General features: G+C 36.6%; 1 protein-coding gene across 4 annotated transcripts in view; it reads right to left on the bottom strand.

Annotated features, from left to right (window-relative positions):
- The window catches only part of fam184ab (family with sequence similarity 184 member Ab), a 250893-nt gene that overhangs the window by 125039 nt on the left and 99385 nt on the right, over positions 1-26469 (bottom strand). For all 4 annotated transcript variants that reach the window (XR_012396026.1, XR_012396027.1, XM_678210.10 and 1 more), the window contains exons 4-7: positions 23321-23456; positions 19412-19593; positions 10416-10601; positions 956-1078 (exon numbers count right to left, since the gene is read on the bottom strand). Coding sequence is in view for 2 of the 4 variants with exons in the window: in XM_678210.10 (XP_683302.2) it covers positions 956-1078; positions 10416-10601; positions 19412-19593; positions 23321-23456 (627 nt within the window). In the remaining 2 variants the exon portion in view is untranslated. The remainder of the gene's footprint in view (positions 1-955; positions 1079-10415; positions 10602-19411; positions 19594-23320; positions 23457-26469) is intronic.

The raw sequence follows: 26469 nt of genomic DNA, 5'->3' as shown, positions 1-26469 counted from the left end.
GGATGGGTGAATGGATAGATGGAATGATATAAGGACGGATGGACAGAATGATAGAATGGATAGTGCAATGGATGGAAAGATGGACGTATGACAAAACACGATAAATGGAGAGAATGATTAATTGAGAAAATAATAGACTTACAGAACAATGGATGAATGTAATGACAGAATGATAAATGGAAATAGGTTTATAAATGAACTGATGAATGGACAAAATGGTTGGAAAAATAGATGTAGAAATGGATGAAATTATAGATTGATGGATGAATGGATGGAACAACAGAAAAAAAATAAATGAAGGAATGGATGGTACAACAGAAGGATAGACAGATCGAATGAATGGATGGATGGATAGATGGATGATTGGATGGGTGGGTGGGTGAGTTGATGGATGGATGGATGGATGGATGAATGAATGAATGGATGGATGGATGGATAAATGGATGGATGGGTGGGTGAGTTGATGGATGGATGGATGGATGGATGGATGGATGAATGGATAGATAGATGGATGGATGGATGGATGGATGGATGGATGGATGGGTGGGTGAGTTGATGGATGGATGGATGGATAGATGGATAGATGGATGGATGGATGAATGAATGGATGGGTGGGTGAGGTGATGGATGGATCGATGGATGGAACAATAGATGGACAGATGAATTGAATAATGGATGGAATGACAGAACAATGGATGGATGAATGAATTAATGAATGAATAGATAAATGGGTGGGTGAGTTGATGGATAGATGGATGGATGGATGGATGGATGGAACAATAGATGGACAGATGGATTGATTGATGGATGAAATGACAAAACAATAGATGGATGGATGGATGGAACAATAGATGCATGGAAGGATGGATGGATTGATGGGTGGAGCAATAGATGGATTGATGGATGGATGAATAGATGGATGGAACAATAGATGGATGTGCAAACTTTGTTGTACCTCATTGTTGGCCATGTTGAGTTTGGCTGTAAGCTCCTCTCTCAGACTGTCCAGTTCCTCACGTAAAATTCTCTTCTGTTCTTCTAGAGAGGTCCGCTCCTTGTTGAACTGATCCTCCATATCCTATGAATCCAGAAGAACATGCTGATTAGAAATGATTACAGATAACAAACTCATGAGAAACTCTTCATGTAACTGGAGACCACAGTTACTTTAAGAATTATGTCAGTCTATTTCTAAAAATGTCAGTTGAGCAAAAAGTGAAAATTCTGTCCTTTACTCATCCTCCTCTCAAGCCACATGAGGATAGAAACACATGAGGGAGAGTAAATAAACGACTGAAGTTTCATTACTTGATTCTTTTAATCAAGATTAAACTCTTTTTTTTAAAACTGTGGCATTTTGAAGGCATCACTGTCTGGAAAGTTAATTTCAAACACGTCAGTGATGTGCCTTAGGAAACCCACTTAATATCTGTCTCAGGAAGCAGAAAAGAATAAGATGACAAGATTTGCAATGCAAAAACAAGGCATGAGAAGAAATTAATAACTATATATTACTCGTAATAAAAATCTTCAGCTTTATAAAGCTCTCTCAGAAAATAATATTACACCAAGCAATCATAGCCGTCCTGTGACATTTACAGAGCGAAATGCAATTTCTGATTTGTGTTCTGCCCACCACTGTCAGAGGATACAATGCATCTTATCATAGCACTCACAATGTAGTATTTGAATTAACAAGCCTAAAATACTCTGGTTTTAGACTCGAAGAATTTGAAACTGGTAATTAATTCACCCCGAACTGTTTAATGTTCTCAACTTAAAGAAACACTACACTTTTTTTTTTTTCCCCAAAATAAACCATTTAATCTTTGGGAACTTTTTGCTAAGCTTAAGATAGATTACTGAATTTGTTTAGACCGAGGATGGGCAAACTGCAGCTCCTGCAGAGCTTTTCTCCAACACTAATCAAACACATCTGAACATGCTAACCAGGCCCCGTTTACATTCGTTTGTTTTAGTCTTATACTGGCGTTTCACCTAGGGCAGTGGTTCTCAAACTGTGGTACGTTTACCACTAGTGGTACATGGGCATCCTTCTAGCAGTACGTGAAGGAATATGTCATATATACATGCAAAATATATTTTAAAAACGTATCACAAATGATTTATATATGAATATGATAACTATTTATGAGGTCCAAGCAACATTTCCAGGTTTTGATGAATAGGCTATAGATGCTACTTTACATTTACTATATGTCACTTTACTTTACAAGTCCAGGGCCCAGTTTCACAAACATGGCTTAGATTAAGTCAGGACTAGGCCTTAGTTAAATAAGGTTATTTAAGACACATTTATAAAAATGGCCTTAGAAAAATATTACTGGTGTGCACCTGGAGACAAAAAAATGACACTGACATATTTTAAGACATCTCACCGCAAGTTATTCTGAGTTGAGACAGCTCAAACCTGAAATTTAATCCTGACTAGCCTTAAACCTTGTTTGTGAAACCGGGGGCAGGAGTTTTAGTTTTTTGTTTTACTTTTTAAGAACAGTAGTCGATCATTTTAATTTAACTTTTAGAAGCCCATTTTAATTAAAACGTTGACATCTTATTTTGTTTGTTTGTTTGTTTTTTTACCTGTAAGCACAGTACAGTGTTAATGTTCAAACTATTTTTAATGTTTAAAGTGACTGACAATACTAAATATTCATAATAATAAGATTTAATCTGCCTGTTTTTGAACTGTGGAGTACTGTAGCTGCTTAATTAGGTCTGCTACGCTACTGTATTTCAATACTGTTCATTATGGTGGTACTTGGAGAGACAATTTTTTTCTGGGGTGGTACTTGATGAAAATAAGTTTGAGAACCGCTGACCTAGTGTTTCTGAACAAATCTCCACCCATATTACACCGCTGAAAACGCACATCACTTGACCACACACACTCTCTGGCATGCACTGCAGCGTGCTTTGAGCACATCTGCCCATATGAGAGCTGTGCATGTTGGACTGTTCATCAAGGATCTGGATCTAATCTCACTATATTTGTCAAATGTGGTATTTAATTCATCTTGCGGTCTATATCTAATGACATATTCCCCGACTTTGGTCTTTTAAATCAATAGCTTGTTCTCATTTAACATGCTTTGTTCTGAGCGCAAAGATATGTGCGTACATTGATTCTGCACATTTGACTGATTTGCTTGCCCTTATTTCCTATATTGTATGAACGTATTGTACAATATACTTTTATAATGGCCATTATTGATTATTAAACTGATATTAGTGAAAGAGAGGGTATTTTTCATAGGGTATGTTTCGTTTAGTATCAAAAAGGCATATATGAAAGGCAAAGGCCTCTAGACTACACTTATTTTACCAAAATAAAATATGATCAAGTAATGACATTTAATTATTTAATTAGGACAGTAAGTTATATAGAATATTCATGGTGCCATGGAAAAAGAATTAATATTGTGTATGAGCTTGGAGGACTGCATCCATACATCTCTGCAATGACTCAAATTACTTATTAATAAAGTCATCTGGAATGGCAAAGAAAGCGTGCTTGCAGGAACCCAGAGTTCATCAAGATTCTTTGGATTCACCTTCAATGTCTCCTTCATCCAGACATGCTCAATAATATTCATATATCTGGTGACTGGGCTGGCCAATCCTGGAGCACCTTGACCTTCTTTGCTTTCAGAAATTTTGATGTGAAGGCTGAAGTATGAGAAGAGGCGCAATCCTGTTCCCCTATTCTTCTGCCACTTCTCCATATGATCAACTAGAAGTCGAGTTATTATTTGTTGCTCTTACAGCTGGATCGATGACAAGACTTTTGTCAGGTAATGTGGTTTTACCTTGATTTTACATAGCTTTTATCTCTTTTGTGGAACTGTGCTTCATCGAAAAATGAGTCATCAAAAGTATTTGCAATTTTACAAAAATCTAGGCTGAATCATGTATTTCAAATAAGCCTGTGTTGTGATTATCACAAAATAATGAACATAAAAAACATCCAGGATAAAAGTAATTAATTTCAGTGCATATTCATATGCACATCACCTCAGAGAACATGCTGTATGAGAAAGACTGTGCGTGTGCAGCTGTGTGGGCCTTCAGGAGAAAGAAGTCTTAAGTAAGATCATTTAAAAAATTGATGGTTAGCAGAGACGAACAAATGGGCTGTGCACTCAGTATAGCCGACATGTGTGCATAATTCACTTCCATTCCTGATTCAAGACCCACCAATATGCAGATAGCGCCTCTCGAGTGTCACGGTGACGTTAAGAGGGTAAAAATGCATCCGTATTGTGATCCGTGTCGAATGAAATACTGTGATCTCGCTCCCGTAAAGTATCAAATGTATTGCATGCTCGCCTACAGCGGAGGTTTCCCAAATAAAGGTCTGTCATCAGAGGAGTGAGTCACTAAACCCACTCCGGACACAAACTAGAAAACCGAAAGCGCTCTGGAAAAGAAAGATAAAGACAGAGAAAGTGGAAAGGCCTTAGGCTCTATCTAAAATAGGACGTCAGCATAGTCGTCACACTCCTTTCTGTACTGGCTGTGAGTCAGCGGCGCACACTCCAACAGAGGCCACTCTCATTGATTATTCATCTGCGCCTCAATTTTTCAGACCGCATTTCCATTTCTGAGAGTGGCGGGTCGCTACGGCGGCGAGATAAGCTCAAAGCGGCCACGCTGTAATGTGATTAACCGTTTGCTGCTGCGACGTCCACCGGCACAAAGGTTTGCTAAAGGGTCGCGCAGGTTTGACAGCAGGTGATAATGGTGGAGCAGGTCGGATTTGGGCTGCCGAGACTTTTGGAAATGGGGGGAAGAGAGAAAATATCCATTAGCATGCACGCTGTGTTCTAAAAGTGTGGGGATTGTAAATATGAGCATGTAGAAACTACATACATTAAGATAGCTGCAAGCTAGGGTCAACATCTCGCTTGAGGAGACGGCTACCTGTTAGCATTTCTATTTATGCAGAGGAGCAAGACCAGAAGTACGTGTTTACTGGAATGTTTTGAGTCAGTAACTGTATGTGAAATAAGATTTACATAAAATAATGAACATAAAAACATACAGGAAACAGAAACAACTATAAACAACTATATTATGACATAAACAAAACAAGAAATGTAAGTTTTATGCGTTTAGTATTGGGTTATCAGATTCCAAAAAGGCAAAACATAATAAGCATTTCATATTCAATCTAAAGACACATAGGCTCCATTCTTTTGAAAAGATGGCTGTCTCATTTGAATTTAAAGCAAAAGTCACCAAAATGACACAACTAGGATTAAAGTCTTAAAGGGGCAGTCTCTAAGAGTCATAAAACAATATTTGTGGGGTATTTTGAGCTGAAACTTTACATACACACTCTAGGGCAGGGGTCTCAAACTCAATTTACCTGGGGGCCGCAGGAGGCAAAGTCTGGGTGAGGCTGGGCCGCATAAGGGATTTCACAAAAAAAAAAGTCCTCAAATGTCATTATTAACAGTTTTAATTATTTCTTCTGAACATGAAGTGTCCTGAACATTAATAGAACATTGAGTGAAGATTTTGAACAGTTCTTCTGAACATGGCATCTTTTGCCTATTTCTTGCTGCCAGAGACTTGACAGCGCTTCTTTTCACAAATCTGAACCACATTTGGCTTTAGAGCGGAAGCAGTTGAGACCCTCAGTATGGCTTGAAGATGATCAGGCTTGAAGTCCTGGGAAAAAAGTGGGGGAACTCACTCAAAACTTCCATTCCCTCACCTAAAAAAAGGTGTATATATGTATAAATAAAACACCCCCACCCCACTCCAGTCACATCAGTCTGTACCAGTCTGTTTCTACCTATGATATATATAAGATGCAGGGCAGGCACGTGCACACATAAGGCTCAACCTGTGCAGCGCACATGCCCTTTTTAGTCTTGCATAGAAAGTGCCCTTCCAAAATGATCAAAAGTGCCCCCGCGACGCGACACACCCTCGGTCCCGCCCTTCAGTAGGCGTGCGATAACACCGCTCTTGAGTACGCGCGCGACAACACAGCTGATGAGAACGCGCGCGACAACTTGGCGGGCGGGGAATGCCAGTGACCGCTATGTACGGATAGAATCAGCGGAGCGGGGAGCGCTCTCTCTTCCCGCTCCGCTGATTCTGTCAGTGTACAGCGGTCGGCGCGGGACACAAAATATTGCGCTGAGGGCCGCAAATGGCCCGCGGGCCGCGAGTTTGAGACCCCTGCTCTAGGGACATCAGAGATTTATTTAGCATCTTGTAAAAATGGGCATTATAGGTCCCTTTTAACAACATATGTTATAAGTTAAATAAACATGAAACGTTAATCGTAATCATAATGTTTTTTAAAGTGTATATGTGCAGGTAGTGTAATAATTCATTAAAAATATTCATGATTTGGTTTTTACAATTTGTTTTTACAAAATAAAGACTGACGACATTATGCAGTGAAAAGGTGTCCCTTTATTAGGATATTGCTGTACATTTAAAAATATTTTAAAAATAGATGTAAATTTTAAAAGAAACCACAAAAACAAATTTAGTTACACAAATAAAAAATGTTTTTACTACTTTTTTATAATTATATAATTTTATAATAATTTTACAACAATCATTATTTAACTTTTAGATTAAAACTAGCATGTTTCCATTTGTGCCTACCATCTTAATGATCTGTTGTTTAAATGTGTTTCAACTATTTTTATCTTTATTACAAAATATTGGTGTTTTAGTTTAATTTGTAAATATTCTTTTTTTATTAACCCCTATATCTACATTATCTACATAACCATGTCTATTTTAGCACTTTTTAACTATGTTTGATTGATTGTATAATTCTTGTTGTGTTTTTTTAGGTTGTTCATGGAAAACAGATAAAAAATAGCCTTCTGGCTAATTCTGGTGCATTTGCAGAAATGCTAATTAATGTACACTGTTCCTGCCAAATAAACAAATAAAATAAAATAAATTTTGACATCAAATCACGACTTGAAATGAAAGATATTTTGTTGATTTTAGGGTTGGCAACATCATATTGATGTCAAATACTGACATTTATTCGTCCGGTGTGGCAACCAAAATCCAATGTCTAATAGACGGCATATTGGTAACGTCCACACAATGTCAAGCTGTAACATCATTAGTCCTTGATATTTTGTTTTTTATAGGTTGCAATTGAAACTAACTATAATACAATGTATGACATTGACGTCAACATTGGGGTACAACGTCAATATAATGTCATGTTGATGTCCTGTGCCCGCTGGATAGAGGTAAGCACTGCTTTTTAATGATTTAAACAACGCCGGGCGATGCAGTGGCGCAGTGGGTAGCATGTTTGCCTCACAGCAAGAAGGTCGCTGGTTCGAGCCTTGGCTAGGTCATTTGCCGTTTCTGTGTGGAGTTTGCATGTAAAACATGATAATTTTGCTGTAATATTTGATTCATTTATTCATTCATTAATTCGTTTTCTTTCCGGCTTAGTCCCTTTATTAATCTGGGGTTGCCACAGAATGAACGGCCAACCTATCCAGCATATGTTTTACACAGTGGATGCCCTTCCAACTGCAACCCATCTCTGGGAAAAATCCAAACACTCTCATTCAAGCTCATACACTACGGACAATTTAGCCTACCCAATTCACCTATACCACATGTCTTTGGACTTGTGAGGGAAACCAGAGCACCCGCAAACAACGGGAGAACATGCAAACTCCACACAGAAATGCCAACTGACACAGCTGAGGCTCGAACCAGCAAGCTTCTTGCTGTGAGGCGACAGCACTACCTTAACATTTTATTCAAATGGTCTCCCGTCAATTTGAGTTTGAGACCCCTGCCTTAAATAAACAATTTCAGACCATAAGAAGACAGCTGATGATACAATAAATATTTTAAGAAAATGAAACTGTGTTTTTGACCTTGGATGGATGCAAATCAATTTCAGGTGACCTCCAAAACAAACTTTTTAAATAGCATAACAGGGGTTTTTAATGAATAGAGATTCAAATTTTTGGGAGAAATCAAATCACTGTAAGAACAGAAGCAATGCTATAATTGATATTTTAAGAAAATTTACTTTGTTTTTGATGTGGGATTGATGTAAATCGATCATATGAGACCTCCGAAACAAAACGCTAAACCTTTAAGATATCATAACAGGGGCATTTTTTACTGAATGAAGATTAAGTGTGTCCGGTGCAGGACACCTTGGGCTGGGTGGAGACGGTGAGCTGGAGGCTGGACGGAGGTGAAATTGTGTGACGAATGAATCTGCGCTGTTGTGTTTAACGAGGCATAAACGCCAAGCTCCTGCTCTCTTCTGTTCTACCAAAGCCTCCTGGAGCAAAGGCACCTGCGCTTCCCCTTTCTCAAATGATTTACTGTTTTTTTTCTCCCTCTCTTCCTCAATTCCAAAAATAGTAAAGAAAAGGTTATGATTAAACACCAAGGCCATTTTATACAACCTAAATGCTTTTACGGACTATTCTCTGTAAATCCTGGTTTCTTGTAGATCAGCAAATTCTGAAATTCTCGGCCCAATAACCATGCCACCTTCAAAGTTTCTTAAATCACCTTTCTTTCCAATTCTGGTGCTCGGTTTGAACTTTAGTAGATCATCTTGATCATGAAATGTAATATTAAAAGCATTTTATACTGAATGACAAATTAATGTTCTGCAAATAACTTTTTTTTTTCATTAGTTCCTGCCCAGGCTCTTTGGAAATATATCATCCTCAGCCTATATTTTTGCAAAACCTAAAATACATTGCTCCAAGTTCATTTCTTGGCACGTTTCAGATGACAAAACCACTAGAGGGCACTGTCTACATTTCTGCAAATCTGAAACACATTACTTAGGGTACATTTTGTGCAACACGGGGGCTCAGTGGCTAGCACTTTCACCTCACAGCAAGAATGGCAATGGTTCAAGTCCCGGCTGGGTTAGTTTTGCATTTCTGTGTGAAGTTTGCATGTTCTCCCCGTGTTGGCGTGGGTTCCGGGTGCTCGGGTTTCTCCCACAGTCCAAAGATATGTGCAATAGGTGAATTGTAAAAATTAAATTGTCTGTAGTGTATGTTTGTGTATAAGTGTGTATAGATGTTTCCCAGTACAGGGTTGCCGCTGGAAGTGCATTCGCTGTGTAAAACATATGCTGGATAAGTTAGTGGTTCATTTCGCTGTGGTGACCCTTGCTAAATAAAGGGACTAAGCTGAAGGAAAAAGAAAGAATGAACATTTGCAATATGTTTTAGATACACATAATTCCTGTAATCAAATTTACCTTACTAAAAAGAACAACTAAATATTTATAATATTAATAATTAATATATTAAAATAAAGCCATAAATGAGTGTCTAATTGTTTTTGTAGTATTATAACATTTTATAGTATATATTTACATTTTTGTTGAGCTTTTGCAACTGCATTTTCACCAGCTGTTAAATATTTCTACATTATTTAAATATTTAAATAGGATCTAGATCAGGGGTGGCCAAGGCTACATAAAAAAAAAATAAAAAAAAATCTAATAATGAGAATTTAAAAAGTGTTTTTTTCTTTAGCATTATGTATATAATAATATAGTATTTATTTAGACTGTGGATTAGTTTTAAATACTGACTTTGATTATGGACACACATTGATTTTTACCAGAGCAAGGACATTTACACAGTATGTCTGATAATATTTTTTTTCTTCTGGAGAAAGTCTTATTTGTTTTACTTCAGCTAGAATAAAAGCAGTTTTTAATTTTTTAAAAACCATTTTAAGGTAAAAATTATTAGCCCCTTTAAGCTATTGTTTTTTTTTTACGATAGTCAGTCGATAGTACAGATAGTACAGAACAAACCATCATTATACAGTAACTTGCCTAATGTCTTGAAAAATATCTAGTAAAATATGATTTACTGTCATCATGGCAAAGATAAAATAAATCAGTTATTAGAAATGAGATTTAAAAACTATTATGTTAAGAAATGTATTGAAAAAATCTTCTCTCCATAAAACAGAAATTGGGAAAAAATTATACAAATTTGGGGGCTAATAATTTCAACTTCAACTGTATTGAAAAAAAAAAAAAAAAAAAAAAAAAAAAAAAAAAAAAATATATATATATATATATATATATATATATATATATATATATATATATATATATATATATATACATACATACATTTTTTATTCAGCTTTATTATATAGTTTTTTTAATTAAATTAATGTTTATAATAATATTTTGTTTTTAAAAAGTACACTTTGTATGTACCGTTGTCACTTTTATTAAGTGTTTTTTTTTGTCTATTTAGTTATCTATTCAGCCGTTTATATTGTAAATACTACTAAATGAGTTTTATCGACACTCATGGAGGATTTTGCACACTGCTGTGCTCAGCTCTAGTGTGTTTATGGTGTTTACTCACAGACAGGAGCCGGTTCTTTTCCTTCTCCGAGAGGCTCTGGATGTTTTCCAGGGATGCCCGGTGTTTTCTGGAGAGCTCCTCCAGCGCCCGGCTGTGGCTCTCCTTAAAGTGAGCAGTGTCGTCTTCATATTTGGCACGCAAGTTCATTAGCTCCTTTTCATAGATCTGCTTTTCCTCTCGAAGAGACTGTTGAGAAAAATCCAAACAAACATCAATAAAAGATGTCTTACCATGCTTATATGAAAGTACATTGATAAATTTATATTTATTTACAGTGTATGTATGCATTTTCTTAAAATGGAGTTATATTTCATATTAAATATTTTATTTATTATATTAAATATTCATTGATGCATTCATTTTCCTTGGCTTAGTCCCTTTATTCATCAGGGGTCGCCACAGCGGAATGAACCGCCAACTTATCCAGCATATTTTTCACACAGCGGATTTTTCACACAGCGGCCATCCAGCTGCAACCCAATACTGGAAAACATCCATACCAAATGCTAACTGACCCAGACAGGCCTCGAACCAGCACCCTTCTTGCTGTGAGGTAACAGTACTAACCACTGAGTCACCGTGTCGCCTATATTAAATATGTATTTAATAAATATGTCTACATTATTTAAATGATTAATAATTAATTATTTATATTTAGTTTTATTAAATTAAACATTATTAAAATTGATAAATTATTAAATGATATTATTAAACAATTTTAGTTTTAATAAGTTTAGAATTTTACTGCGTTGCCAAGGCTACATAAATCAATAAACAATTAAATAAAAATAAATAACGGTGTTTATTGTTTTAAATGTCATGTTTTCTGCTTATTAATTTAACTTAATTACGTAAATTATAATTGAAATTTAGTAATATTAGGCGTTAAGATGGTGCAGTGGGTAGCACGATCGACTCACAGCAGGAAGGTTGCTGGTTCGAGCCCCGGCTGGGTCAGTTGGCGTTTCTGTGTGGAGTCTGCATGTTCTCCCCGTTTTGGTGTTTGTTTCCTCCAGGTGCTCTGGTTTCCCCCATGAGACCAAAGACGTGGTATATGTGTATTGAATAAAGTAAATTGGCCGTAGTGTATGAGTGTGTATAAATGGGTGTTTCTCAGTACTGGGTTGTGGCTGAAAGGCCATCCACTGTGTAAAACAAGGCCGGCATAGTTGGCGGTTTATTCCACTGAGGCATAGCCTAATAAATAAGGGAATAAGCCGAAGGAAAATAAATGAATGAATGAATGAACTTATAAAACCTTTAAATCAACAATAGATCACTTTTCTTTAGCCAACAAAATCAGTGCTCATCAATATTATAGTACACGGTTAAAAAAAAAAAAATTAATTGGATTTATTCACTTAGTAAGTTTAGTGATGGCAAACAATTTATACGGGCTGAATGTAAACACAAATTCAATTAAGTAATGTTCAATTTAGTTTGTTTGAACTCAGCCCGTATAAATTGTTTGCAACCACTTACCTTAAATCCATTTAGTAAACACAATGAATCATTTTTTTCAGTGTATAAAGCCCTTTTCCCATACTATCACCCGATTACAGTGCATTACTTGTTAAAGGGCCATGAAACCCCCTCTTTTGGTTCAAGTCTGCCTCAGAATTTTTTCAAAAAATGCTTCATGATAAGCGTGAAGCGCTGCGAGCAGAGGGAGGAGTGGGCGTGGCCGGTAGAGCAGAGAAAAAAAAGAGCGGAGATCAACTGCCAGTCGGCTAACAAAATCAGACACAAAACATGAGGAGACCCATGGTTTTATAGTGTACAAAATTAAAATGCAAAGAAATAAACAGTAATTTAATGCCATGTTATATACGATAGGCTATTCTTAATTTTATTTAATATATATACACATAACCACAATTTGTTATCATTATAGAGATAATTATTACACTTTAAACATTATAAATGAATAGGACTTCTCTCCTCCTGAATCCCCGGGCCTGAATACAGACACAGTGGACAGCTGTGCAGCAGGTCTCTTGCCCTATCTATTCCAACCTGCCGGTAATCTGCAAGATTTTAAACATGTGCGAACAGGGCAGCACAGATGTGTCTGAATGGTAACGAACTCAGCTGATAAAAGAAAAAGTCTGTCAATCTCCAATTTTCCTACAGCAACAAAAATGCTTGCTGCACACACACAGCTTCTCTTTATTAGTAGTCCTAGAAGCATCATGAGTAAAGCCATGTAACAAACCCTGTGGATCATGGTAACAAACACATACAACCCTTCACAACCACCTAAGTGCACCAAATGTTGTCTTACAGCTTGGCAGGTCTGTCCATATAAGTCTATCATCGGAAAGCATGTACAGTGATGAATAATTAAGAAGCAGGGTGTGCTCATAGGAAAAGAAAACTCAAGTGTATGAATAAAAAGGGGAAACCGATGCATCATCACTGAACATGCAGATCAGAGCTACATCACAGATTGTAATCCCGCCCCAATAATGATTTAAACCCAGAAGATGAAATTAGCTGACAAAAACTCATAATTATCCAGTTTCCCCCAAAAATAAACCTAACATGGGCCAACGTTGACTTAATGGATGCTCAACACATACAAATCTGTTAACATCTTTAAACAAGTACTCGAGGGTTTCTTGAACCTTTAAGATGGCACAAAACATATTTCAATAAGCTCTTGTACAAACATGTTAGGAATCCATCACAGAAGTATAGGGGCGAAAACTAAAAGACGTCTCAAAGTCCTCACGGACACAGTGAAGAGAGTGTAAATAAAGCTGTCATCAGAAGAGTGAATCACTTCACAACAGTTTCCCGCTCTTTTTGTGAGTGTTGTCATAGTAACAGTGACTCAAGGCTGCGCTGCTAACAAAACGGAGATGTGGGCGACAGAAAGAGATGGGAAAAAAGCCTGATGAGACTCTTTCACAGGGGAATTATGCTGAAATTCAACACCTGAGGGACTTCATGTACTCCTCATAGTGTATTTTTAAAAAATTGACTAATAGCTGGTGTTAAAGGGACAGTTCACTCAAAAATGACAATTCTGTTATCATTTACTCACTTGTTCTAAACCTAACTGAGTTTCTTTCTTTTGTTGAACACAGAGTATAATTGTCAGAAAATTGTTTGTACAGTATCTGGCACCCATTGACTTCCATTATAGTCTTTAATAACTATGGAAGTCTTTTGTTCCCAGGAACCAGCGCTCTTCAAAAATCTTCTTTCAAGAGTTCACACTTAGCTGATGATTAATTATAAAGCTTGTTTGGCATGCTGTCCCGGGAGAGAGCCCTGAGCTCATGAGATCCTCGAGCCCAGGGCTCCCTCCCGTTGCAAAGCGGGAGGGGAGTTTGAGCTCAGGTAGATCTCGAGAACTCCCCTGCTGTAGCAAGTGAATGCTCTTGAAACTAATTACTAACTAGAAGCGTGTCTATGTTGACAATTTGGATTGTTCAATTGACTTAATTGCATGTTTTTAGGCGGTGGGAGGAAACCGGGGAACCCGGGGGAAACCCATGTGAGCACGGGGAGAAGTGCAAAACTCCGCACAGAAATGTCTGCTAGTTTTGGTAAAGCCAGGAACCAGAGACATTCTTGCTGTGAGGCGACAGTGCTAGGCACTGGGCCACCGTGTCACCCGTCTAAGAAGGAGGAGTAGGGGAGGAAGGGGGGACTCTTCAAGACGAAGATAGCAATAGAATAAACCCCAGGGTATTTATAGTAGTTTAGGAGTCATCTGATTGGATCGTAGTGAATTGGATAATGCGGGTCAGCTGCTAGCAATCATAAGCACGTGATCCTCTCGATATTTGTTTATACATAAACTTCACTTTGTGTTCAACTGAAGAAATAAACCTCGTAATGGTTTAAAACCACATGAGGGAGAGTAAGTAATGGGGTCATTTTAATATCTGGGTGAACTATCTATTTAAGGAGAATTTTTCCTGACCCTGATCCGTATTTATTTATTCATTTATTTGCCAGAGACAGCGTGCATTAATCAGCATTGCGGCAATACACCAGAATTAGCCGAAAGGCTATTTTTAATCTGTTGTCCCTGGACAGATGTTAAAATTGTCACCCTAAGTAACATTACAAAGATTATACAATCAATCAAGCATAACGAAGAAGCACTAAAATAGAAATTGTAAAAGGTGCAATAGGTGATTGTCTTCAGAAACATTGTTTGTTGTGCTGGTTGAAAGTCTCTTCACATTCCAATAGTAATGATTAAAGTAAATGATCTAAATGTATTTATATGTGTTTTTATATTCTGGGTAAGGAATAAGTCTACAAAATGTTCATCCAATTAAATTTTGTCAGGCTGATAATCCCCATAATTCTGATAAGTAGCCCAAATTGTCTGTCAGCAAATGTAGATTTTTATAACAGCGCATCTCTTTATGCAGATCCGCCATTTGCCATGCATTCATGTACAGATGAGACAATTACAGTTACAGTAAAATCAACTGACAAATTAAAACTTGTTCAAATCCTGAATGAAGATTGGAGTTACTTTTGTACACTGGTGGAACACCATAGCTGAAGTATTTATTTTAAACAGGTAATGTTCTGTTTTAAAACAGCTTTAGTCACGCAAAGCTGATGTAGATTGTGTTGTGCTACGAATGGGTTATATGCACAGAAGCGTTATTCAGCCACCGAAATCTTCCGGTGAAAGATTGATGTGACTATTTTCAGTTTCATAAGGTCCTTATACAGCTTCGATAAAGTAGATTTTTATTTAGTTTAACAACCATACATCAGTAAATAACACTAGTCTGACTAGTCTGCTTTGCTGAGGTGAAGTTTGTTTTATATTCACAGTGGTTGATTTTTGAACAACGACAGCCTGTGACGTGCTCCCTATATTTACCATGCTACTTTGGATATTCGGTCTGACATATCATGTAAGTATTCCTGCAGGCCGCCAGCCAACCATTATAAGCATACAGTAGTCCCTTTAGGACAAAGCGCATGAGAGAGTGAGACCATTATGACAAGCTACACAACTGAAAACGTGCTATATTTAATATAGATATAAAAAATATATATTTTTATTTCGTTCAGAATTGCAATATTATAACATACTGTAAAGTTTTCTAACTGGCTAATGACAAGAACTAGTTGGTTGTCTGCTGTCATCTTTAAGGTGCACACACTCATGTTTCAGGAGGCATGGCTATGGACGGGAGAGGAGGGCCTGTGTTTCAAAAATAATATGCTAACCTATTTGCATTTTGGCAAATCACATTCTGCACATTTAAGTAGATCTTAATAAAAAATGTTTATGAACAAGAAAAACTAAACACACCAACATTATGTAATGGAGACGAGGGTAGTTATAGAAATTAGAGTAGTATAAGGTTAATGCGCTGAAAGCAAAAGTTCCTGCAATAACTAAATATTGATTTTAATTTGGTTTGCATGAGTACTTGTTGAATTATTTCAAGGAAAAAATTGCAATATTTCAAGAGTGATTAATGTAATTAATTAAAACTAAAATTCCATTTACCAGAAACAAAAATATAACTTGACTCATTATTCACAATATATACACTGTAAAAAAATGCAGTGTTCCACACAATTCAATCATGGTTTCCCAACACAAATCGATTAAGTTAACTTAATACTTTTAACAAATGTGTGTGGAATAAACATTAAAAAATCAAGTTGTCCTAATGAAATCTCAAAAATTGTGTTTCAGCTCATTTTTAATATGTAGTTTAAACAAGTAAAAGATATATATATATATATATATATATATATATATATATATATATATATATATATATATATATATATACATATATATACATATATATACATATATATATATATATATATATATATATATATATACACATATATATACATATATATATATATATATATATATATATATATATATATATATATATATATATATATATATATATATATATATATATATATATATATATATATATATATATTTGAGTGTGGATTGATATAAAGATAATTGAGAGGAGAAACTATGAAGTCACCTTGTAGGCTAATTGACTGCTAGCATAAAACTGTGTACAAACACAGTTCATTACACTAACACATTTAGTCAAGCCGGATAATTCTCACACGAAAACAAAACTTTGAGCACTTTTGGATCTTAAATGCAAACCCAAGTTTAATTGCTTTTTTGAAGCTTAAATTAATGTTATTCAAATTACTTTTTTTAATGGTCTTGTGCTTTGAAATATGAATTATTCTTCAATGTTTGACATAATCTCAACCTAAACATGAACAGAAAGTGGGACATAGTGTTGCTCCTCCACCTTTAAAAAAAAAGCAGTCAATAGCATTTTGTTTTATCACTGCTCTGTCAGTGAGAGTGGTTGAACTCAAGCGCAAAAAATGTGAAGCGTCATTCTGGCGGATGGGGGAAACCAGAGCACCCAGAGGAAACCTACACAGAAATACCAACTGACCCAGCCAAGGCTCGAACCAGTGACTTTCTTGCTGTGAGGCAAGAGCGCTTCGCAATGCACCACCATGCTGACCCTACTTACCATGCTTTGGCATCAAAACTTAAACAGGTAGCAAAAAACTTTTAATTAATATTTAAAGTTCTCTGAACATACCATTTTTATTTGTTAAAACAATTCACCAAACTCTGTTTAAATGATTGGTCACACTTGAAATTCTGTTTTGACAACTGAGCTAATTTATCTTATATGACAAATGGCGGTCATTTTGCTTGTGATGCTGAATTTTGCTGAAGCATCGGCAGGACAGAGGCACTACCTAAACCCATCTGACAAAACAAAGAGAAAAGGTCAATTATTAGGTAGAAATTTAAACGCTTGTATACATTTATCTTCATTTATATACATGCTATTCTAATGTTAGAATAGATGCATATATATAGAGATGTTTTAAGTTATCTGTACTTAAACATTTAAGTTAGTTCAATGAAGAGACCATGTTTGGTCAATCCAATTAATTGAGCTGTTGATTTCCCATTACTCAAACCAAATGAGGGAATCACTTTCCTCAAATCGTTTAAGTAGTCTTGACTTATTAGGGTTTACAGTGTAGAGAGCATTTAAATGATCACAATTTGATGAGAAACTGAAGAATGAGGTGACGTGAATAATATCTAACCGGTGATCCATTTAGGCTGAAGTGACAAACTACAAGCTTCACATGTTTATCAGTTTTATATCTCCTTAACGTGAATTTTGCAACAATTTTGGTGCACACTAACTCATCTTAAAAACTAACAATTCTGACAATAACATCTAAAAAACTTTATTTTACTCTCAACAGACCTTTAAAATGCATCTTTATTCTTCAAAGTAGACAATTGCTCCCATTTATTCTTCATTAAACATGCTGAGGGAGATAATCCACCACAACTCAAAAGTTTCCCCACCCCAAAAAAGTCTGCTTCGAAAACTGCTGAGATGGATATTTCAGGAGCAAAAACAAGACTACATTCCCACGATCTTTTTATTGGGGCTCTCAACATATTAATAATGAAAGAAAAACTCACATGCGACAGGACAGCCAAAAAGCCAAACTGCTAGAGCTGACTGTTGCGTGAAAACAGCACACAATGCCATACCGTATAGCGAGTAAAATAAATAGCCATGCTGTCTCCGCAGAAGAAAAATGATTGCCAAGCTCAGAGAAACCACTGAGAAATAAAAATTCCTGTTCAATCAAATCAACCATCCACAAAGAGACACATTTTGCAAATGCCTGTGGTGAGGATGGAGCATTTTGAATTAAACATGGAGGTCTGGATTTAGCTGTGATAAAGCAGCTAGTGTTAAACACGAGAGATGGACTTGTATATGCTTAAAGCGTAAGCTAACGACGTCTCAGAGGAGCTCATGTGAAATAAATGGTTCTGCGGAAGATTGATGTTTGAGAAACTTGCAGATTCTGCAAACTTGAGCTGTTTTTCATGGCTCCATCTGTCTTATATAAACGCACTACGCTTCAGGATCTTATGGTAAAATAGAAATTGTGCTCGCAAAAATATTTTTACATTTAAAAATGACGTTGCTTTTGATGTAATATCTCAAACCAAATGACAGTGGTAGAAATGTTGCAAGAGCTTTTCTTAACTTCGTTTTTTGAGCCACACTACAAACTATGATTTTCCTACTTAGTAGTCTTGTATTAGTAGTAGTAGGACAATTATATAGATAATCTTAGATAAACATAGATAATCACAGTTAAACATAGATAAACATACTATTATTTAGAAAGCAATATGACAGCTTGAACCATTTTATATGTATGAAAAATAGCATTATATGAGTTTAAGGTTTAAATGTAAAAAAAAAAGGAAATAAATTTAGTATTTTCTATTCCCCACAATAATCCGGACACTAACACACACACACACAGCTGCAGCTCTTCTTCACTAATTACATGGACAATATATACAACTCACATTCACATACATATTGCTGAGTCTTGTTCACACCGTGTTGCATTGCGAAGCATTTTTCCTTGTTTATCTTGCCATGTTTTGATCCTCGTCTTGTTCACCTAGTCTGACCATTGCCTGTATTTTGACTACATACTTTGTATTACTTTTTTGTGCTCCTGCTTTTGACATTATACTTTAATAAACTGCACTTGGATCCCCAACTCTATTGTCCAGTGTCCTACTGTTACATATACAATAACTTGCCTAATTACCCTAACTTGGCTAATAAACCTAGTTAAGCCTTTAAATGTCGCTGAATACTAGTGTCTTGAAAATTATTTAGGGTAATATCATGTCCTGTCATCATGGCAAAGATAAAATAAATCAGTTATTAGAAATTAGTTATTAAAACTATTATATTTAGAAATGTGTTGAAAAAAAATCTTCTTTCCATTAAACAGAGATTGGGGGAAAAATATACAGGAGGGCTAATAATTCATAGGGCTGATAATTCTGACTTCAATTGTATATATGATGCGTGACAAAACACCCCGAGCAGATACTAATCCAGCATATGGATTCATACCTTCTCCAGTGTGACGATCTGCTGTCTCTGCCGGTCGTCCAGCGTCTGACATTTGTTCTGCAGCGCTCCTCTCTCCTCCTCCAGACGCAACACCTTGTCCTTCAGACGAGACTTTTCCGACTCCAGGTCCCGAATGACGGCCTCATGGGTCATCTGAGTGGCCTGAAGACTCCCGATCTGACCTAAACCACAGAAAGCCATGGCTGTGAATTTCATCTAATGCAAAGGCCAGACAGAGTCAAAGATCCTCCTTTCTAACCAGCGAATCTGATCACTGAAGCATATAAACCTCAATTATAACTCCAGAGTACCAATTCTCACTTAAATCCAGTGGCTTACTCAGAGCTAGAGAGAATCTGCTGATATTTTTTGGATGTTTCTGTGCAGAAATTTGTAATAATTTGTGAACTGGCCTGGTGGTCAATACACAGACAAAAATCTTGCTAATTCTAGTGTTATGGGTGACATTTGCCATAAAAACGTAAAGCATAAATTCACAGAGAAAGTGTACACTCGCCGGCCACTTTATTAGGTACACCTTACTTGTACCGGTTTGGACCCCCCTTTTGTCTTCAGAACTGCCTTAATTTTTTTGTGGTATGGATTCAACAAGATACTGGAAATATTCCTCAGAGATTTTAGTGCATATTGACATGATTGCATCACACAGTTGCTGCAGATTTGTCGGCTGCACATCCATGATGCGAATCTCTGTTCCACCAGCTCCCAAAGGTGCTCTATTGGATTGAGGTCTGGTGACTGTGGAGGCCATTTGAGTACAGTGAACTCATTGTCATTTTCAAGAAACCAGTCTGAGATGATTTGCACTTTATGACATGGTGCGTTATCCTGTTGGAAGTAGCCATCAGAAGATGGGTTCACTGTAGTCATAAAGGGATGGACATGGTCAGCAACAATACTCAGGTAGGCTGTGGCATTGACACGATACTCACGATTGAGTTACTGTTGCCTTTCTATCAAGTGGAACCAGTTTGGCCATTGTCCTCTCACCTTTTGCGCATTTGCGCTCACAGAACTGCCCCTCACTGGATATTTTCTCTCTTTTGGACCATTCTCTGTGAACACTAGAGATGGATGCGCATGAAAATCCAAGTAGATCAGCAGTTTCTGAAATACTGAAATCAGGCTGTCTGGCACCAACAACCATGCCACATTTAGTGCATTGAATTCCTGCCATGTATTTGTCCGATTAGAAATTTGCGTTAATGAGCAGTTGGACAGGTGTACCTAATAAAGTGGCCAGTGAGTCTATGTTAACATTATATTGTAACATCTGTTTAAAAACTACTAACCACTGAGTTATGGAATCAGAAAGAAATCAATCTGTAAATAATTTATATTTTATATGAGGAAAATAAACATGCGTTATGGATGTGACAAAAAAGTTAGTGAGTTTACAGTATACAATATACTTTGTGGGAATTCTGTGAATTAAACTGCACAACCCAAAAGAAACAATAATATGGAGGATGAGAGTTGGCTGTCTATAGAACAAAAATGATTGATTTTATATTATTTGACATTTTTGCATTTATGAGGGAAAATATTCATCATGGATGTGACACCTCTCTGTTATAGATGTGACAGATGAGAAATTGGCAATTGTGTGACTTTTTTTAAATCACATTTTTGAGTATTTTTGCAGTACTGTAAAATACGAGCAAAAAATTAGAAAGAGCTTTGCTATTTTGTTCAAAACTTAATTCCTTTCATGGCATTTGCTTGGAATTGCTCATTTCATCATTTTATAGCCATTAATAAACATGTAATTGCACTAAACAGAAGCTGAACGTGTGAGCCGAGCACTTGGTGCTCTGTTGTTCCTCGTGGATGAAGGATCAGGAGTGTGCTTGGATTCAGGTGTGACAGGCTCAGCTGGACTCTGCCGCCCGCAGGGATCATTCCAGAACACGCAGCTGCTGTTGCCTGGATACCAGGAGCTGATCGGGCTCCGCAAACTTTACTGTCAACATCGATGGGCAATCGAGCGAGAGGTGGCATTAATCTGATCACTTCATTCAGTTCACCTTTACTAAAAGAAAAACACTAGATTTTTTGGGGGGTATTTTAAAATTGTTTTCTTTTAGCCAATCAACAGCTTAGATTTGAATACAGAGAAAGGGATATGAAAAATACAGTTACATAATAATACAAGTGCTCAGTGTAAATGAGTACAGCCCTTAAAGACCATTATTTTCAATTAACAATATTATATCTGTGTATATGCATTAGATTAGCCAGCACTAAAGCCAAAAACTGAAAATACTCGAACCAAATAAATTAAGAATTATTTAAGATCACAATGCAAAAAATAGTACACCCCGATGAAAGTGTAAGAGAAAAAATATTCAATCGAATTTAAATGAGTAAAATTCCATAAAGTTCCAGGGGAAAGTTCCAGGGCAACTATATACATATGAGCAAAGTCACATTAGCAGCAGTCCGATACGGCTGTATATCGCCACTGGTGGGAGGCGTGCATTGGCTCGAGGTCACAGCCGAGTGCCTTAGTGTCCCACCAGTGACGATATGCAGCCACATCACTCGGCTACGAGTGTGATACTGCTTTTATACAACAGTTTGATGGCATAATTGTGAATCTAAAAAAAGAAAATCAAACGCGGAGAGTCTAAAAACCCTTTTGTATGAGGAACTACTTTCTTCTGCTATTCCTTCACATCTGCAGCTGATGGTCAGAACAGCAGAAACCGTCACTACTTCACACACGTCACTTTAGGGCTAGTATTGAATGATTCTCTAGCGTAATATCTAAAGTGATGACAAAACAGGTGATTTTGCTGACATTTTAAGATTATAAGGCTGTATAACGGTATGAAATGCCATCAGTCTACAGAGATTTCCCAGTATTTCTCTACTCCGATCGGGATTTCACAATAATAAACCCCCAAAAAAGCCAAAGCAGCGCAATCACTACCAGATTACTACGGTATATAATCAGTGCAGCACTACAAAATACAAAAGAGAGAGATTAACATAGAATGTCACTTACCTGTTCTGTAATGATTCACTCAGCTGTAGTTTGAAAATTACACTGAGAAAGTACTTTTTTCCCTTAAGGACTTATTATACTGCCTTTATCGCCATCTTGTGGCTAAACATCAACCATCTTTGCTCTGCTCAGTATGACATGCTGGCCGCCTGAATCTCCCAAATTATGAATATTCAAAATAGGCACTATCCTTATAAACAAACTGCGCAGTTGTGATCTAAACATCTATATTCTCACCTAAAAAGCCTCAAAAGTACATTATGCTGTCCAACAGCGGCAATATTTGTCAAACTTTATTGATCTGTCACTTTATGTAGGCGGAGTAATACAAAAGAGTAAAGAGGCTGTACTAGTTCTGAAATTGCAGAATATCGCATGGCTATTCAACAACCAGATTTTAATTTTTTATTTTGCAGATCTTAGTAGTTTGTACGCGGTAATAAATATACATAGAACACATTCATAAATGATAAAAAAACTTTTATTTTGTATGCGATTAATTATATTAATTGTTTGATACCCCTACAACCTTTATCTGTTTAATCAATTAAAAGTCTAAATGTATTTTTAATTTTAATTGTAATACTGTATTCTGTTTGAAACCTCAATTTTGGTGTGGTGCCCTACCATGGAAGAATGAATACAGCGGAAACCATGTAAAATAAAATCCACAAGTGAACAAGTACAATGAGAAAAGCTAGAATAAGAACCAAACAAAGACCTATTCAAGAATAGACTGATAAATTCAGCTTCAAGCAAGCATTTAACATATTTAGAATGGATTAGCAGACTAAAGTGACACAGAAGTATAAATCAATGAAAGTGAGTGGAGTGGGAATAAACAGTGGACCGTGAGACTGTGTGTGTGGGTATCTCACTGGCTTTGAGCAGGATCTCTGTGGCCTGCTGTTGCACTCTGTCTCTGGAAGCCTCCAGCTCACATTCGCCCTCCCTCTGCCTGATCTCCACGATCTCTGCGTCCTTAGTCACCTCCTCCAACTGTTTATGCAGCTCCTAAAAACAGAAACAACAAATCAATAAGATACACATATAGTCATGCAGCGATCTTTACTCAATAAATGCCATTTGCTGCTTGTTCAAACTACTTATTCACCAATATATGGCGTTATTTCACTGACAAATGTCGTGAACGCAGTAATGCAAGTTGAGAGTGCATTCATGTAATACTAGCGAGCGAATCTCTTTGCTCGCGTGCCGATTTCTTCTGTTCGTTGACAAAACTGCTCGCGAGCTCTCAAATATACACTGCTTATGCACAAATTTTCTTGCGTACACTCAATACACTGCTCGCTCAGTGAGATGCTATGCAGACTCATAATTTTTTTTGTGTTTCCTCTTTCTTACGTGCTTTTTGAAATGATTTATATTGTTAAACTATTTATTAAAAATAACCAAAATGCTAAAAATAGTCCTACATTTAGATTTTTATTCTAACAAACAATAACATTTTTGGCTGTATGTTATTAGTATACTTCAGGTTTCAAACACTTAAATACACAGAGAATTGAAATTGGATGTAAAGAATACATTTAATTTAAAAAATATAAAAAATGTAACTGTGATAGAAAATAGTGACACACTTGATAAGGTATTATAGCCTACTGTACTATTCACTCTTCAAATAAATCTCACAATCAATCCCATTTTATCATGGCAACCACAGTAAAGTGAACTAGTCTCTGCTGTCTTCCACATTGTTGATGAGATTTTGAAGGGCAATTTACTTGTCATCCTCTTCATTTTTAGTAAAAGCTGTTCCACAGGCCACCTGAACACAATTGTTGGCATGTACTGTGTTTTGAACAGTACTGTAGTAAAGTACTTCAATCAATCGGTTGTGGTAATACTATAGCTGCAATCGTAACACACAACTGTAATATAAACAAATGACTCAATGCTGTAGTTTATGACAATAAAGTGTTATACAACAATTCACCACACTTTACTGCAGTAAGACTACACTTTGTATTTCATTTTATCAGTTCACTCTTCTTAATACTAAATGCTGGAGCATTCATTACAAGGAGTTGTAAATAATACTAGCCTAAAACATAGGCAGTATACATAACACATCAAAAACACTAGTATTTATTATAGAATTTACCTTAACCTTTTAGTTTTTCGTGTATTGTTAATAAATAGTGTAACAAAGTATAAACCATATCACATTCTTGGGATAACCAATTTAACAGGAGAATCTCTGGAGAGCAAAAGCACGAAAGGAAGAGGAAACACAAGGCACAAATTGTAAGTCTGCATCATCTGACGGAGCAAGAGCAAATCATTCTCACGTAAGCAGCCAGTATTTTGAGAGTGTGCGAGGAGTTTTGCACGCGAGCAGCGTATATTTGAGAGCTCGTGAGCAGTTTTGTTCACGAACAGAGGAAAGAAACTGACGCGGTTGCGCAGTGGGTAGCATGTTCGCCTCGCAGCAAGAAGGTCGCTGGTTCGAGCCTCGGCTGGGTCGGTTGGCGTTTCTGTGTGGAGTTTGCATTTTCTCCCCGTGTTCGCATGGGTTTCCTCTGGGTGCTCCGATTTCCCCCACAAGTCAAAAGACATGTGTTACAGGTGAATTGGGTATGCTAAAATTGACCGCAGTGTATGAGTGTGTGTGTGAATGAGTTTGTATGGATGTTTCCCAGTGATGGGTTGCGGCTGGAAGGGCATCCGCTGCGTAAAACATATGCTAGATAAGTTGGCGGTTCATTCCACTGTGGTGACCCCAGATTTATAAAGTGATTAAGCCAAAAATAAAATAAATGAATGAATGAAAATAATAGAAAATAGAAAATAAATAATAAAATAGAAAATAAAATTCATTCATTCATTTTCTTTTCGGCTTAGTTCCTTTATTGATCCGGGGTTCTACAGCGGAATGAACCGCCAACTTATCCAGCACTTGTTTTACGCAGCGGATGCCCTTCCAGCTGCAACTTATCTCTAGGAAACATGTCTTTGGACTGTGGGGGAAACCGGAGTATTCGTAGGAAACACACGCAAACGCAGGGAGAACATGCAAACTCCACACAGAAACGTTAACTGACCCAGCCGGGGCTCGAACCAGAGATCTTCTTGCTCTGAGGCGACATCACTACCTTCTGTGCCACTGCATCGCCCCTACAAAAATAAAATAAAAAAGTAAAATAAAATTAAATAAACACGTTTCTGGCGCAATTGGCACATCTCAAGAGACAACCAAAACTCTGGTCAGCCAATTGGTGTGTCTCAAGAGACAACCAAAACTATTCTCTCAGCTGTCTCTCTATATTTAACCATCACGTGGTTTCTTTCTTGGTCTCTCTCTCATGTCTCTTTTCCATTTTCCCCCTCACACAGTGTCTCCGAATTCATCCTCATTAATTGTTCATGTACACATTAGCTCTTTCTCCCTTTTCATCTATGCTCTCGCTGTCAACTTTATGAAAGAACTTCTCTATCGTTCATTGTCTTTCCAACCTTTCCTTCACTTCCACCATTGCAGAGTTCATGTGAAAACTGTATTCTTCTGTTTTAAAAAACACAAAAGGTGAAAAATAGCCTGCTTTTTTTTAGAGAATGCTTTGAGAGAAGGTAATTATTTCACAGTTAATGTATTTTTAAGGAAACAATGGGGTTTTATATTTGTAATTATATATGTTATTTTAATCAGTATTTTGAGAAGGCCATAGCATGGAGTTAGCATGTTAAATCATTTAATAGAACAGACCATGTGATCCTTATAAAACATTTAGCAAATTTAGTTAATATATTGTTATATGCTATGTCATCAAAGCAGCATGCTAAAACATGTTAAAATGTGCTCTCTAAATACTATGCTGTTTAGATGTAGATATAATTAGACAAACAAAACCTTTGGGTTCAATGTGTGATTCATACCCATAAGTGCAAGTTTTAAACAAACTAGAAATATTACCAGCAAGCTAACAATTTGTTTATGTATGGTAACAATGCTAGGAACATGCTAACAACGTGTTAATCTGTGATATGTTTATGAACATGGTAAAAA

Source organism: Danio rerio, chromosome 20 (genome assembly GCF_049306965.1).
Source record: "Danio rerio strain Tuebingen ecotype United States chromosome 20, GRCz12tu, whole genome shotgun sequence".
NCBI lineage: Eukaryota > Metazoa > Chordata > Actinopteri > Cypriniformes > Danionidae > Danio > Danio rerio.
Note: the sequence above shows the minus strand (reverse complement) of the source record. Positions and strands in the feature narration are given on the sequence as shown.